At 45.8% G+C, this 16,185-nt stretch overlaps 2 protein-coding genes across 5 annotated transcripts; one reads left to right on the forward strand and one right to left on the reverse strand.

Annotated features, from left to right (window-relative positions):
* The first annotated feature begins 4,232 nt into the window (after nt 1-4,232).
* LOC119314944 (pentatricopeptide repeat-containing protein At1g71210, mitochondrial-like) lies at nt 4,233-13,423 on the forward strand. Of its 4 annotated transcripts, none has more exons than XM_037589625.1 (3): nt 4,233-7,191; nt 7,769-7,875; nt 13,054-13,423. In XM_037589625.1, exon 1 carries the CDS (start codon nt 4,399-4,401, stop codon nt 7,105-7,107), a length of 2,709 nt encoding a protein of 902 aa, XP_037445522.1. In that variant the 5' UTR covers nt 4,233-4,398; the 3' UTR covers nt 7,108-7,191; nt 7,769-7,875; nt 13,054-13,423. The 4 variants fall into 4 exon arrangements, with proteins under 4 accessions (XP_037445522.1, XP_037445521.1, XP_037445523.1 ...); XM_037589624.1 differs by having other exon boundaries at nt 7,769-7,871; XM_037589626.1 differs by lacking the exon at nt 7,769-7,875.
* LOC119314946 (ribose-phosphate pyrophosphokinase 1, chloroplastic) lies at nt 9,275-15,300 on the reverse strand. Its single transcript, XM_037589628.1, has 9 exons — nt 15,145-15,300; nt 14,693-14,875; nt 14,134-14,382; nt 11,410-11,553; nt 11,135-11,302; nt 10,919-10,988; nt 10,413-10,494; nt 9,867-10,026; nt 9,275-9,749 (listed from the first exon to the last, which is right to left on the reverse strand). Exons 1-9 carry the CDS (start codon nt 15,259-15,261, stop codon nt 9,711-9,713), a joined length of 1,212 nt encoding a protein of 403 aa, XP_037445525.1. The 5' UTR covers nt 15,262-15,300; the 3' UTR covers nt 9,275-9,710.
* Nucleotides 15,301-16,185: the final 885 nt, after the last annotated feature.

The following is a 16,185-nucleotide window of genomic DNA, read 5'->3' on the forward strand; positions in this document are numbered from 1 at the left end:
GGCGGCGGTGGAGCAGGGGAGGGTGCGGGGGGTCGGCGGCGGCGGTGGAGCGGGGGGAGGGTGCGGGGGGGTGCTCGGCGGCGAGGGGGATCTGGCGAGGGGGATAGCTATCGAGAGGGAGGGGGATCGAGATCGAGTGTCCTCATGAATATTCAATATTTTTTCATATGGAATATGAAAAAATATCATCAAATTTGAAAAAAAATATTCATGAATTCAAAAAGTGCCCATGAAATTTAAAAATATTCATGATATCAAAAAGTAAAAAAAAAGTGCCCATTACTAGTTTAAACTAGTAATGGCGCACTATGCAACGGTGCGCCATTAGTAGTTTTGCAAAAAAGTAAAAAAAATATAGTAGTGGCGCACTCTACGGCTGGTGCGCCATTAGTAGTTCTAACTACTAATGGCGCACTCTGCCCGGATGCGCCATTAGTATGTTTGAAAAAATGAAAAAGAAACATTTTGTTACTAGTGGCGCACCGTGTGCCTGATGCGCCATTAGTGTCTTCCACACTAATGGCGCACCAACAGATGATGCGCCATTAGTATATAGTAATGGCGCACCACATGTCTGGTGCGCCATTAGTGTCATTTCCATCTATAGCCCTTTTCCTAGTAGTGATACATAAAAGAATTCAGAGAAGATTCAAATATTGTTCATAGATAATCTTGATCATAAACCCACAATTCATCGGTCTCAACAAACACACCGCAAAAAGAAGATTACATCGAATAGATCTCCACAAGAGAGGGGGAGAACATTGCATTGAGATCCAAAAAGAGAGAAGAAGCCATCTAGCTAATAACTATGGACCCAAAGGTCTGAGGTAAACTACTCACACTTCATCGGAGAGGCTATGGTATTGATGTAGAAGCCCTCCGTGATGGATGCCCCCTCCGGCGGAGCTCCGGAACATGCCCCAAGATGGTATCTCGTGGATACAGAAAGTTACGGCGATGGAATTAGGGTTTTGGCTCCGTATCTGATCGTTTGGGGGTACGTAGGTATATATAGGAGGAAGAAGTACGTCGGTGGAGCAACAGGGGCCCACGAGGGTGGAGGGCGCGCCTGGGGGGGTAGGTGCGCCCCCTACCTCGTGGCCTCCTCCTTTATTTCTTGACATAGGGTCCAAGTCTCCTGGGTCTTGTTCGTTCCAAAAATCACGTTCCCGAAGGTTTCATTCCGTTTGGACTCCGTTTGATATTCCTTTTCTTCGAAACCCTAAAATAGGCAAAAAAACAGCAATTCTGGGTTGGGCCTCCGGTTAATAGGTTAGTCCCAAAAATAATATAAAAGTGGATAATAAAGCCCAATAATGTCCAAAATAGTAGATAATATAGCATGGAGCAATCAAAAATTATAGGTACGTTGGAGACGTATCACCTCCCCCTCCGACAACCTCCAAGATACAGGGACCAGCATGTCATCGGAGGTGAGTCCATCGAGGTCCTCCTTCATGACCGTCGAAGGCAACCAATCACCCTGGATCTAGCACGACGACAACGTGGCCCGAGAGCTCGACGCCTTCTTCCCCTTGGCGACCTTCTTGGCACGCTCCAGCTGCGTCGTCTTGTCCTTCGCCATCTCTATGGTGGTCATCGGAGCCGAGGGGGCGGCGCGGCGCAGGGGCGGAAGAGGTGGAGAGGCAAGGTGAAAGGGGGGAAAGGGGATAGCACCGTTTACCCCTCGGTCGCGTCGCTCTTTATATTTGCTCGACTAAGTCGCTGACTTGTGGGCCAGCAAGATCCCTGCGCATCCCACTAACAGGGGCGACATACTGCGTGGCGATAAAGGCAAAACGATAATCGAGGAGTCCCGCCTCACTTGCCCCACTCGCTGCATAGTTGCCGATCTACGCGCTTCTCCAAATTTTTGAATCCCGTGAAATCTGGGTCCGACAGAACGATCAATCGCATCAAAAGATCTCCTTGACCACTCGGCTCCGACCTGACGTCCGGGATCACTCGGCCGCTTATCAAACTAGAATCGATCGAGACAACTGATAAGGAATTAAAGCAGTGTAGGTGTCCACAAGACTCTAGAGCATCTTCGAAGTGATGCGCTTAACTAGAACCCGCACTGGTCCTTTTCACCCGATCCCCGATCCATTCGAGGGCTACGACGATGATATGTACCTAGGGCAGGGTCCTAGGCATAGAGTCACTCTGGGATGGCAATGGTCAGGCGATCAGTTCGTCGTTATAAAGATCATTAAGTGTAGGCGTTACCAGAAACGCTCGCACCTTTACTGTATCATTGAACCCTTGCGTAACGGAGGATGATGAGGGGTCGGCGGACTATATATAAGCCGCCCCTTCGCTCCTGCACAAGGGTTCGCACCCCCCGTAACTCAACACTCCATACAACAAAGCTCCCGCAACACCAAGATGTAGGGTCATTACCTCCTCCGAGAGGGGCCTGAACTCGTAAATCCGAGTGTACAACCTCGCCGTAGCTAGGCTTTGCCCTCTCCTACGTACCCCTAACCTCTACTTTCAAATCTGTTCCCACGACAAGTAGTATCCCCAGCCCACTAGGGGTCAAGTCCTGGTGCTCGCATTATTCCTGGATTTATTTCAGGATTTCCGGTGATGTGTTTTCAGTGGAAGGAGACATTCTCGTCGATGACGAGGCGCCTACGGTGACTTTGCACATCTAAATATGATATGCCGACGCAGTCTCTCGGAGGTGCTCATGGGGATAGAGTATGCGTGAATGCGTTCATAGAGATGAGTGTATGTGCGTATGTATGAGCGCTTGCGTCTGTACTGTGTTTAAAAAAATATTGTCAAAATATATACCGTTACAGTTGGAGAGCGGCCTTTACGTATCCATGTTCGTGGACTGATCACCCCTGATCGTGGACTATGGGTAAGAAAATTTGAGGGTCGCCGTTGGAAATGCCCTTGCGGGATTTGCAGGGAGATGTTGGAGTCTTTTTTTGAACATCAGTATAGACACAAGCAATGGCGGAGCTTCATGGAGTGCAATCTGGGCCACCGCCCCCTCAGCCCATGAAGAAATCTGTCACTACCCCTAGGTATTTGGGCCATAAGTACAGGAAAATAAGGCCAAGCCTCATAATTTAGCCCCCCCTAAGCCCATTGCCCCTCCAGAATTTTGGCCCAAGCTCTGCCACTGGACACAAGCGCTCATACATACGCGCATACACTCACCCTTATGAACGCACACACACATCTTATCCCTATGAGCACCTTCAAGAGACTGAGCCGGCATATCATCTTGAGATTTTACGAAGTCACCGTAGGCGCCTCATAGTCGACGAGAACGTCTCCTCCCACTGAACATATGTCGCGGAAAATCCTAAAATAAGAGCATCTCCAACAGCCGCGCTAAACAAGCGCCGCGCCGCAAATTTTGCCATGTTAGCGCGCGCGCAACCTGTAGACAAGCTCCAGCGGGCGCGCAATAACCGCGCGCGCGGCATATGCAGTTAGGCGCGCGGTCCAAATTGCCAACTCGCGATGTGTATTTGGGGCGCCCGCTTCCGCGCGCGCCGGCGCCGGCGAACTTGACCCGATGGCGTTGAAGATCTTGCCAACACCGCCGGAGTTTCACGTGATCTGATGCACGATGAGGAGAAAAAGGAAGAATCATCTCTGGAGGAGGAAGAATCGTCTTCGAAAGATGAGGACGAAGACGAGGACAAGGCTTGATGTGTCTTTCGTTTGTGTCATGAACTTGGTTTGCATTTTGAACTTGGTTGGATGAACTTGTGGGCATGATTTTGAACTTGTGGACATGAACTTTTATTCATCATCTTGTTTGTGTGAAATTTATATGTCATGTTCATTGCATTTTGAATGTTGAAATCCATTTTGTGTCCAAAATGCAATATATGCAATGCCCCGGTGAGTCACGCGTGTTGCATTTTAGTGCGGCTGTTGGAGCCAGTGCTGCCGGCCGCGCAAAACCAAGCGAAGGGCGCGCGGCAAAGTAGTTTTTAGCGCACGGCGCATTGTGCGGATGTTGGAGATGATCTAAATTCAGGATAAATGCGAGCATCAGGACTTAAACCCTAATAGACTGAGAATATCACTGTCCATCTAACCATCCAATCATAGATTGGTTCGTGAAGATGTTGGAGTCGACTCGTCTTGCAAACATCTCCCCGGTCCCCACCAACGCAAGTTGGCATCTTATTCTCACGTGCACGTCTCTGGGTCTGAACCCAAACGCTCGGCCCGCTCCAACCCCATTCCCGACCCAAACAAACCCAACCTCGCGCAAGATTTCCCACCCGCGACCCGGTGAACACAGATCACGCACGCGGCCGCAGCCGCCACCGCCAGCCAATGCCACCTGCCGCTGCCGGCTGCCACTGCTGCCGGCGGCCAACTCCTATTCGCTGACCGCCGCCGCCCGTGCCCTCCATGCCCCGCCTCCTCGCCCCGCTCCCCTCCCGCTCGCGCCGCCGCCGCCTCCTCGCCATTCTGTCGAACACCTTCTCGGCGTCCACAGCCTCACCACACTGCGCGCCGCCCCCGCCGCCGCCGCCGCTGCCGCAGCTCTCCCCGCTGCTCCCCCGGACCGCGGAGTCCTACGCCTCCATCTCCGAGGCCGCGTCCGGCATCGCCGTCTCCTTCCGCGACTGGTTCCTCGCGCCCTGCGCCGCCGAGCCGCTCGCCGCCCTCGACTCGATCTACGAGGCCCTCGCCTCGGACGACGCGGCGGCGCTCGAGGCGCTCCCGCTCTCGGAGGAGCTCGTCCTCTCGGTGCTCCGCCACCGCCCGCGGAGGCTCCCCGACGGCGACGCGGTTCTGCTGCTCCGCCTCAAGTTCTTCGACTGGTCGGGCCGCCGCCCGCACTACCTCCACACGCGCGCCGTCTACCATGCCGTCTTCCGCCTGCTCTCGCGCGCGCGCCGCGCCTCTGTGGTGCTCGACTGGCTCCGCCTCTTCACCACCACCTCCGCGTCCACCGGGCAGCCGCGCTTCCATCAGACGCTCGTCGTAGGCTACGCCGTCGCGGGCGACCCCCAGCGCGGGCTCAGCGTCCTCGGCCGCATGCGCTTCCGCGGCATGGACCTGGATGCCGTCTCCTCCCGCATACTCCTCAACTCACTTGTCGATGCGTCATTCCACGACTTGGCCGACTCCTTCGCCCGCAACCTTGCTGCTAGTCCCGTTGCAACCTGCATCCGCATCAAGAGCCTGTGCCGCCGCGCCCGCTTCAGCGATGCCACTGCACTACTTGACACCCTCCCTTTCGCCGAAGCATCCAGAGGCCCCGCCGCTGGCTCTATTGTCACGGAGTTCTGCCGGCGTGGGCGCTTTGACGAGGCAGCCCAGATTGTTGGTAAATTCTCGTCATGTGATGTGTACGGCGCGTGGATCCATGGTCTCATTGAGGCTGGGATGCTTGATACTACATTGCAGTTCCTTTCTGATAAGAAGGAGGCTGAGGGATATATCCCTGATGGTCAGCGGTATGATAAGCTTGTGCACCGCCTTCTCCGCAAGAACAGACTTGGTGAAGTTTATGATTTGCTTGTGGAAATGATGGAGGAGGGCATTGCTCCAGGCCGTTCAACCATGAATGCCGCGCTTTGCTTCTTTTGCAAAGCCGGGCTTGTGGAAGTTGCCATGCATTTGTATAGATCAAGATTGGACCTTGGGATTAACCCAAACAAGGATGTCTACAACAATCTGATCAGGGCACTGTGCCGAGGTGGGGCCACAGAAGAGGCTTGTCTGGTACTGGAACAGTCTATGGAAGATGGATACTTTCCTGGCCGTCAGACATTTGCAATGTTCGCAAATGTGCTGTGTCAGGAAGGGAAGCTAGATAAGGTGAGGGAGCTGCTCGATAGGGCTCTCAAGCAGGAGGCGTGGCCAATGGAGAATGTATTAGCCAAGTACCTTGTTGCATTGTGCAAGAGTGGGAATGTGGATGAGGCATGTAAAGTGCCTCAGATAGCGAGCAGCAAGAACCCTGCGGGCCTATATCGCTATGAATCAACTTACAAGAGCTTGATCAGAGCATTAATATTGATTAGGAGGGTGGATGTGCTCCCAAGGCTCATACTCGAAATGCAAGATATGGGACACATCCCAACCCGAAGCCTCTACCAGTCGGTTGTTTGTGAATTGTGTGAGCTGAGTAAGTATGGTGAGGTTCTTGAGCTGCTGGAGAACCAGTTGCGGAGGAGTGAACTCCAACCCCGTGTGTGCTATAACTACTTCATCTCTGGGGCTGGACATGCTAAGAAGGCTGATGTGGCCAGGGAGGTGTACAGCCGGATGGAGTCTGCAGGGATTGAACCATCTGTCGAAAGCAATATCCTTCTTCTCATGAGTTATCTGAGGAGTAAGCGTATTGGTGACGCACTGACTTTTTTCAACTTCATTCATGAGAAGAAGCCACCTGGGACCAAGATGTATAACGTATTTATATCTGGTCTATGTGAAGCTCGGAAGCCAGAGCAGGCAATGGTATTTTGGAGGGAAGCAAGGGACAAAGGATTAATACCGAGCATCGACTGCTATGAACAGCTTGTGCTCCTTTTGAGCTCTGTTCAAGATTATGACAGTGTTGTCAAGATTATTGATGATTTCAGGGAAACAGGGCGCCCTGTTTCAGCGTTCTTGTGTAATGTGCTTCTGTTGCACACACTGAGGGGCAGCGATCTTCTCAAGGCTTGGGCGCGTTCAGAAGATAAATCCGGGTCTCTTGAAGCAAGCGCTGGAGAGATCAAAGGTCGGGGTGCAGGACGATTCTTGATTGGCCAACTTATCGAGTTGTTTGCAAGCGGTATCAGGAACAGGAGTGACTTGGAGGTTTTAGAAGAGGGTCTAGAACAGTTCTTTCCTGTCGACATTTATACTTATAACATGCTGTTACGAGGATTGAGCATGGCAGGGAGGATGGATTCTGCCTGTAACATGTTCGAAAGACTCTGCCAAAGGGGCTATCTACCGAATCGATATACTTTTGATATAATGGTACATGGCTTCTGCAAGCATGGCAGAAGAAGTGAGGCTGAAAGGTGGATGGAGGCAATGTACCGAAACGGGTTCTATCCCACTTGGTACACTATGAGGTTATACAACAATACATCCTTGCGACCGCATGATCAGTAGGCCATTTCATTTGTATAAGTAATAATTACATATCTCATCACATCCGTCTGTTGATCTGAAAGTCCTATGACTTTGCCAAAATAGGTAATGTATTTTAAACCTTGCTCTTAGATTCATTTTCTACTCCATTGTTAGGTCTAGTTGTTTGAGAAGTTTTCGAACCAGTAGGTTTTTGCTGGTTTCCAGAGAACTGAGATATTTGGTAATATTTTTGCTACTGTTTTCTTATGACACAAGGGATAAATCCCTTGCACTTTATTTTGGACTCGTCACGCTAGCCTGCCTACTGGATGTTAATTGGTCAGACATGAGAAAATATGTTGGATGGACCATTTTCGTGGCAATCCCACATTGCTTGCACAGTTACAAGAGACGTGCAGTTGCTTAATAAAAGAGTGAACATGTATTTTCTATTATATTCGCATAAATTACATCGTTTGTGTGATTCACTGCATTAGTGGAACTGATTGTGTGATGCACATTAAAGTTGTTCTTTTTTTGTTTGGCACTATACATTAAAGTGGTTCTAGTTAATCTGGGTTATGCGAATGTCTAATAGACCAAAAGTTCAAAACAGTTTAGCTTTTAATGTTTATAAACCACACAGCAATTCAGTTCAATGTCTTACATTGTTTCGCTCCAAATTTTGAGCATTGTGCAGGCACTCATTTTGGGGATCAAACATATTTTCATGTGGAGCATATTCCTAAACTTAACATATAGCATCCTGAGATTCACACCTCACCTGGCACGGCATAGCATGCGTAGGTATCAGTTTACATGTAACATTGATATATTTTTTCGGTGTCCCTTGATGTATTCTACTAGCTCGACATAGTTTTGCGGTTTGCGCTGTTTACCTGGTGTAACAATAATAATTCAGTCCCCACTGAATCAGTATATTATAAGCAATGCAGGTTCCTTATCATGGCATCATCATTATCTAGAAGCTTAGCATAGCACTGCGAATAGATCGAAGGCAGGTAGCTGGTCCAAATTATTCTTTAGGTGTGCTTCGAGATCCAGTGGCTGTACACCTTGCAAGGTTGATCTGCTTATATATGGTGCAAAGCTGTTTAGGCGACGATGGACTAGGCTCTCTTTTTTCGCTGGCAAGTCCAGAATGAAATTGGATGGATATGTATGCTGCATTTATAGTTATATTGTGCTAGAAAGATAGGAAGAGTTCGATGTCCATCAGTTTGTGGTTTCGGAGATTGCTTACCGACTTTCATTCATATCTGAAAAGATCAAGGGTGCCGAAGTCTTCATTGATCCAAACACGTTTTGGTAGATGAGGAGATACTTGCTGGATGAAAACACTGTCCATGCATCTATGGCCGCAACTCTAGTTTATGATACCGTTCGAATTAAAAGCACACCAATTAATTAATTCATGTAAATGATAATACTAGTCATTCACTAGCCGTCTCTGAGGCTGGTTAGTGGGGAGTAACTTAGACTAGCAACATGCGTATGTTACTAGCCTATGTTACTACTTTTATAATAGGTAGTAACATATACTCCCTCCGTTCCTAAATATTTGTCTTTTTAGAGATCTCAAATGGCTACCACATACGGATGTATATAGATATATTTTAGAGTATATATTCATTCATTTTGCTTCGTATATAGTCACTTGTTGAAATCGAAAGACAAATATTTAGGAATGGAGAGAGTAGATGATAACATGCAAACCTTCATTAATTGAGATATAGACTCATTTTACTTCAGGGTGTGTTATATTACCACAAGCATCTTTCTCCTCATTAACTTCATGTCACATAAGCAAAATTTGTCTTGAGACATGTTATGTTACCACCTAAGTTACTTTCACTATGACTAGCCAAGGGAAACAAGCTTCATCTTATTGATTTCAGAGTTGTACTGTAGTTTTTTTTTTCATGTCGATTATGAATTAGACAGTCTTTAGCATTTCGAAATCTTGGAAAGAAACGCCGCACTGAATCACACGCCCACCCAAATTTTTCGTGTGAGACAGACCATGCACTTTCGTCAGCAGTGCACCAAAGAAAAACAAATCACAAATAATTAGCCCCACCACAGTTAAATCAGGTTTCTTTTGCCAATCTACAGATACTCCGTCAATCTTGAAATCAGTTGCATCTACAGTAGGCAATGTTCAAAGCAGAATTATTATAACCCAAGAGGAAATATAGATGGTCAACTATTATGCCAGTGAGAACAGCCCAATCATTACACTTAAAAGTGGGCCAACTTTCATCTAAAATGGTAAAAGGAAAAAAGAGGAACGGCTGGGATTAAGCGGGCCTATATACACAGTTCAAACTTCCATCTGATATACTACCACACTCATACACATAGTCAACATTCTTTTTCCCTGCTAACAGAGCTTATTCCACAAAACAAAGAGGAGAACATCCAAAAAAAGGGCACTTGTACAACTATTCCTGCATTAAGAAAGAGTACATTCTGCTCATTATCACTTGGGCATCTCGTCTATCAACTGTATTTGTTGTTGTTGACACCACGGCAGGTCGACCCTCTATGGCACCCGTTCTCACCTAGGCATGAAACGAGGGCCCTCGGTGGACGGAAGCGTCGCGAGTGGAACACAAGCGTCAGTCGATATCCAAGGTGGAGTATGGCGCATGGCCAACCTGCATTGGTTCAAAATGTGACCACTTTGTTAAGCAATTCATATACTAGCATACAGTTGCACAGGGTCTAGAAATTCTGGTGATCTCTGGTCGGATGTTTGCTAGTTTAGTACTTACCGAGCAATCGTCATGAACACGCCAGATAGTCTCGCCTAGAAGGTTCGCGACTGAAAGAATGGTCAGCTGCGGGAAATTCTTCTCCTCCTTTAAAGGGATAGTGTTCGTGATGATTACTTCTTGAAACAAACCACTTGATAATCTTTCGATGGCTGGTGGGCTGAAACGGTGATGTAAACCACACTAGTAAGAAATCAGAGCTAAACATGTCACCACAGTATAACGCAATAAAACATGAGCCAAATTCAAGTTCAATGATTGCATCAAATATTTGGTAACCACTGGATTCTTTTTCCCTGTCATTTTCCTAAGTTATTGTATCCATCCAAAAATTTGTGGTTTAGATCCGACATACAATGTTAGACTATACCAGCACAATGCACACTTCTGAATTGCTCACACAAATTGGTGCAGACTCTGGTTCCATCAAACTCTCAGCTCCATGGAATAAGTCTGTAACTACGTATATAGTGCGGTGATGGGCCTCACCCCACAGCAAGGCAAGTTCAGTAGTTCATCTATGGAATGGGCGTAAAAGTAGCGTACCTAAAAACAGCATGTGTACAACATGCATATACTTCTCTTGCTCCTTCTTGATGCAGCAGCTCAGCTCCTTTGGCAATAGTTCCTAATTTAATTGTATTAGTCTTATTAGGATATAAGTATTCATATTCAGAAGCAAACATTGTCAAAAGGTAGCTAGTTTTGATATGCAACAAGATGTTATAATTTACTTCTCAGTTAGCAGGTTTCCAAGTTTAAACTATACTGCAGCTCATATGACTAGTATCCAAACCTTACTAAAAAATAATAATTGTAACTATAATACTCCCTCCGTATCAAAATATAAGACGTTTTTTAATCTTTGGTGTCTGCTTTTAACATGATACCACAACATATACTTCACTATTAACAACATGCCGGTTACCAACATTAGCCTCAACCAAGTAAACAGTTGCAAACACGACATTAAAACATGGCTTAACTGCCCCTCAGTGTGAAATGCTCAATCTTAGAATTATGTTTCCTATAACTTAAATGTGATAACTTACCTGCCGTATCAATCATATCATCCATCATAACGGCCACTTTTCCTCTAACATCTCCAATAAGATTCATTACCTGTAAGATGCACATGAAAAGTTATGCTTATTTAATCTGACAGAACTGATCACATAAAGGCATGGAAAATAAAGCTAGCATGCACCATGTGAAACAGCACATCTCCAAATGCATTATACATTTCCTGCAGATTGACTACTACTTGCCTCGGCAACGTTGTGTCCATGCCTTCTTTTATCTACAATCGCTAGAGGTGCATCTGATAGCTTTTTGGCAAAAGCGCGTGCCCTGGCAACACCTCCAACATCGGGCGACACCACCACCAAGTCATTTGAACTAATTGTCTTGCTGGCGAGGTAATCAAGAATCACCGGCTTCACAGATCAAAGAGACAAAGACACAGTTATGGAACGATGGATATCATATCACATGCCAGTTTTAAAGTAATTGATCAACTTAAGCAACATGTATCAGTAAGTACCTGGCCATAAACATGATCTACTGGGATGTCAAAATATCCCATGGCCTGACTTGAATGAAGATCACAAACAAGGACACGGTTTGCACCAGCTTCAGTAATCATATTAGCTACAAGCTTTGCAGCTATAGATTCACGACCTTGAGACTGAAAAAACAGTGAAGTAAATAAACTTATGTTAGATATGCCAATGATTTTATTTTATTTTGTAAATATTAGGATGACGTGCCAGAAATATATAGTAAGACTGAGTTCCTGATCATGCATTATCCTGCCAGAACAACATGCTCTCATGGTAATAGAATATGCTGCACTATTCAGCATTGACTTTCAGTTCTCCATATTTATGAATCTCTACTCCCATAAAAAACCGAGTTGGTGGATGGTGTGCCTGCCATCCCTCATTTTCGACCATCAGATCTGCATCCGACGCATGGGAGACACAACCCCACTTCACGTTTAAAATAGACCCTTATTTTTTACGTCCTGCTCCATATATCCCCACCTCATCAAACAAGAGGCATTTGATCCTTCTAGAAAAGGGGAGCAAACAATGGAACCGAACTGGGCAGGTGGCCACTGCTGCTCACACGCCGCCGGCGCCGGCCGCTCCGAACGCCTCTCCCGACTCCTCTCTACCGTAGCAGCCCAACCACTCACTACGTCCTCCACCTCCACCTCCCCCTCCCCCTCCTCCCAATTGTCTCCTCTTCCCCTACCCCGTCTCGTTCGACGCCGACGTCGGCAAGTACACGGCCGGCACCGTCCGCCCCCCAAGTCCGCGATGCCTCTTTTGCCTCCTTCTCTGATGCAGCAACCCCTCCTCCCACCACCTCCCCTCCCCCTACCCCATCCGACCGACATTGGCAAGTACGCCCCCGATGTGGTCCGCCCCAATTCCACGACATTTGTTCCATCAATTATTTTCCATAAATACCCATGCATATGGTAGACTTCCAACGCTCTGGACTCGACCCAATACCGGTGCGTCGTACCAAGCATCGGGTTGTTTAGTTTGTTAGCGTTTGCCGTTGGAGGCTGAGGCGATCATTTGCGTTCTTATTATGGTAGTCATGACCTTGCACAAGATCAGCATCTATAATATAATAACAAAAAAGCAAAACAAAGTCTCATCCCAACTCTTTATTATATAACCTGACACCAACGGATACATAGATAAATGCTCTGAACGAGCGATAAAAACACTTTGCAACCTACCATCTCATACTATAAAATCTCTAAAGGTACTATGAGTCTGTGACACCTCCCTCATGCTTGGTCTTTTGGTCTGAATATAACACAAACAGTTATGTATGCAATAGTGATTGTCTGATGTCCTTTTAAGTGAGCAGGTAGATGAAGCAAAAAACCTAGAACCCTATCTAATAAAGGAAAATTTGCATCTACTCCCTCTGTTCTTAAATATAAGTATTTTAAGAGATTCCACTATAGAATACATACGAAGCAAAATGAGTGAACATATACTCTAGAAGGCATCTATATACATCCAAATGTAGTCTCTATAGTGGAATCTCTAGAAAGACTTATATTTAGGAACGGAGGGAGGATAATCTTTGTATACCAGTATATATGTGCATATGCTTCAGAGTGTATAACATGCTCATTGATTATTTTGTTATTAAACAGTGCTTGCTGGAGATGACAAATCAAGCGCGCTAAGAAGGCAAAGCAAAGGCCAAAAATTTGTCTGATTTCCTGTGCTTGGGTACGAGCTGGTTTGTAGCAAAGGAAGATACCCTACCTTTTTACAGTGGTAGATTTTATAACGAGGGAGGTACTCTGTTTTTTTAGATGGAAGATACTCTGCTTTGGCAAGGGGAGATACCGTGTTACTTCTGCCCCATTTTTGTACATCTAGGCTTAATAACAAGATTACGCTCTTTGTTAAGTAACTTTGTGATGGTGCGCTTCTCGTGATGAGGCCTCTATGCATCATGAGACGATTGATTGTAAGTAAGCATAAAAAGCATTCATGTGCAATCTTTAATTGGTATTACAGACTTGATTGTGTGCCACTCTATTTTGTGCATCAGATCTGGTAAGGCTCTTCTTGTTTTGTTTTGTTTTTTTGTTCCTTTTCTTCGTTTGCTCGGCAACGGACATATTGATTCAAGTTACTGTTTGGAGAAGCTGAGGGCAGGACCTTAAAGAAAGTAGAAAAGTAAAGAAATGGTGGCAAATAACGAAAGAAGATATTTGAATCATGTTGGTTTTGAAAATTGTCATGATTATGCATCCTCGCTGTTGTAATGCCACAATCAAAGCTCATTTATTCATTCTTTTACTTCTATCTTTCATATATGGCCCAATATACACATGTTTGCAATTGTTCATGTTTCTTCTGGAAATGCACAAGTCCTTACATCTCAATTTTATTACATGAGAATTCTTGTTACACTGAAATTGTCAAAACTGCAATGTTTCCGCTAACAAACCAATGTGTCATTTTCAAATCCATTTGATTTGTGCTTCGTCTCACCATGAATGATGCCACCTCCCTTTTTTTTCTCTGTGGCAACGCACAGGCATTTGACTAGTATTTTTCACATATAGGTGTGATTTTATTTGACCTCAGAAAGTTTGGTTTGGTTTGGTTACACAGTAATGGTAAAAGCACAGGTGTGCAAGCCGTGACAACTGACAAGTCTATGGTGTAGGCTTACGTTTTGTCATTAAAATAAGAAACCAATGTTTAAAAAATATTACCTTCCTGTCAGCCCTGGCATAACCGAAATAAGGGATGACTGCAGTAATATTCTTAGCAGATGCTCTTCTGCATGTATCAATCATGATGAGTAGCTCCATGAGATTCTCGTTTGCTGGAGGGCATGATGGTTGCACAAGGAACACATCGCAGCCCCTTACACTTTCTTGTAACTGAACATATATTTCGCCATCAGCAAACCTTTTTATGTTGATCTTCCCAAGTTCTAGACCCATGTAGCTTGCTATTTCCTGTCACAAGACACCAGGAAGAAGAAAAATACAGCTTAGAGTGGCATTGAGTGACAAATCATTCAGTTTAGCATGGAAGGATTTATAACAAGTATTCAATTTGAATAATAGCTTTCCAGTTTCCACAGTTCGTGTCTTTTTAAGCCTAGTTCACATTTGCATAGTTGTTTGTCTAAGCTAAACCCACTTACCATTTCCCTTGCAAAAAAAGGAGTGTGCTCCTCAGAACCAGGAGGAGGACACGATGATAATAGTGTGTGGAGCTGCAGAAGTATGAAAGGTGAATTTCTCCAAGGAAGATCCAACCGACCTGGGCGAGCGAGGGGTTAGCCGTTCCTGAGAAGATGCGCAGCCTCGTGTCGTCCTTCCTGATGTTTGCGTCCCCGAAAATCGGCATCGTCGCAGGGGTCCACGGCGACCTGTCGGACAGGGGAACGCAGGGGGGTGATCCATTGACCGCCCTCAGCCTCACAGGATCGACCCTCTGGCACCTCTGCATGCACAAAGATGAATTTCGCTCAAGTACACTACCACGAGCAGTTCGTCCTACCAAGCTGACCATACACGGTTGCACGCTGCGCTAACAATCAAGCTGCTTCCGTTCGACGAAGCACACATCAACAGAAAAAAGGAAAGAGTGCACAGCGCATGGACGAACAATCGTTCGCGCAAGCAATGTGCTAGCGGGCTCCATGAAAGGAAACCAATCTGTAACGAAGGCGAGCGGGGGTAGGGGTAGGGGGTGGGGAGGGCGGAGCTCACCACGGCGGCGTGGCCCGAGCGCGCGCGAAGGAGGCGGCCCCGGCTTCGGGCGGCGAGCGGGGACGCCGCCGGCCCGGCCGCGACGGCGGCGGCGGAGGAGGAGGAAGGGAGCGGCATGGGGAAAGGTCGCTCGCTGGCTAGGGTTTAATCCGGGTTAAGCCGAGGGGTTTGCCATCAGTTCCAGCCGCCAACGGTTTTATGAAAGAGTCTTGGCAACTGCCAACGGTTTTATGAACTGATGAATTAATTGTCTGATCTGCCTGCGCCGTAATTTGCAGATGAGAAGGTCGTTCTCTTTAATTTCAACCTGGTAAAAAAATCAAGCGTGGGGTATTCAAAGAAAAAATATACATGATATGTTTCTTTTTTTTTTCTGTCGGTATGCTTCTTTAAATGTCAAGAGCTTAACTATAGAATAAAATGACCTTCTATTTACTTCAATAACAAAACATCCAATAAAACATACAATATTTTCTACTCCCTGCGTCTTTTTGAATTCTTTGGATTGCTTACCGCATGTGTCACTGGTAATAAAAAGCCATACACACCATGTCGATGTGCTGAAAACAATGTCCCTACGTCTTATATTATGAGACGGGTCTAGTATTAATTTGATAGAATTTTACAAGACATAGCAAACATCTATTTACGAGACATAAAAAAAATTAAGCGCTGCATATTCCAAGAAAGAAGTATGTACTATATGTTTCTTCAATGTCAAGAGCTTAACTATATATAGAATAAAATGATCTTCTATTTACTTTAAAGAAAAAACACACAATTAAAGATACAATATTTTCTATTAATTTGGTAAAAGTCTACGAGACATAGCAAACATTTTATCGGTAATAGATGCTCTGGTTAAGTGATCTGTTTTCTTTTTACAATGTGACATTTGCTTTATATTGTAAGTGTCTATAATAACAACAACAACAACAACAACAACAACAACAACAACAATAACAACAACAACAACATATCAATTACATGCATATTACAACTCAACTAAAAAATACATGCACATTACAAGTAATTTTCGTT

This window comes from Triticum dicoccoides, chromosome 6A (genome assembly GCF_002162155.2).
Source record: "Triticum dicoccoides isolate Atlit2015 ecotype Zavitan chromosome 6A, WEW_v2.0, whole genome shotgun sequence".
Classification (NCBI taxonomy): domain Eukaryota; kingdom Viridiplantae; phylum Streptophyta; class Magnoliopsida; order Poales; family Poaceae; genus Triticum; species Triticum dicoccoides.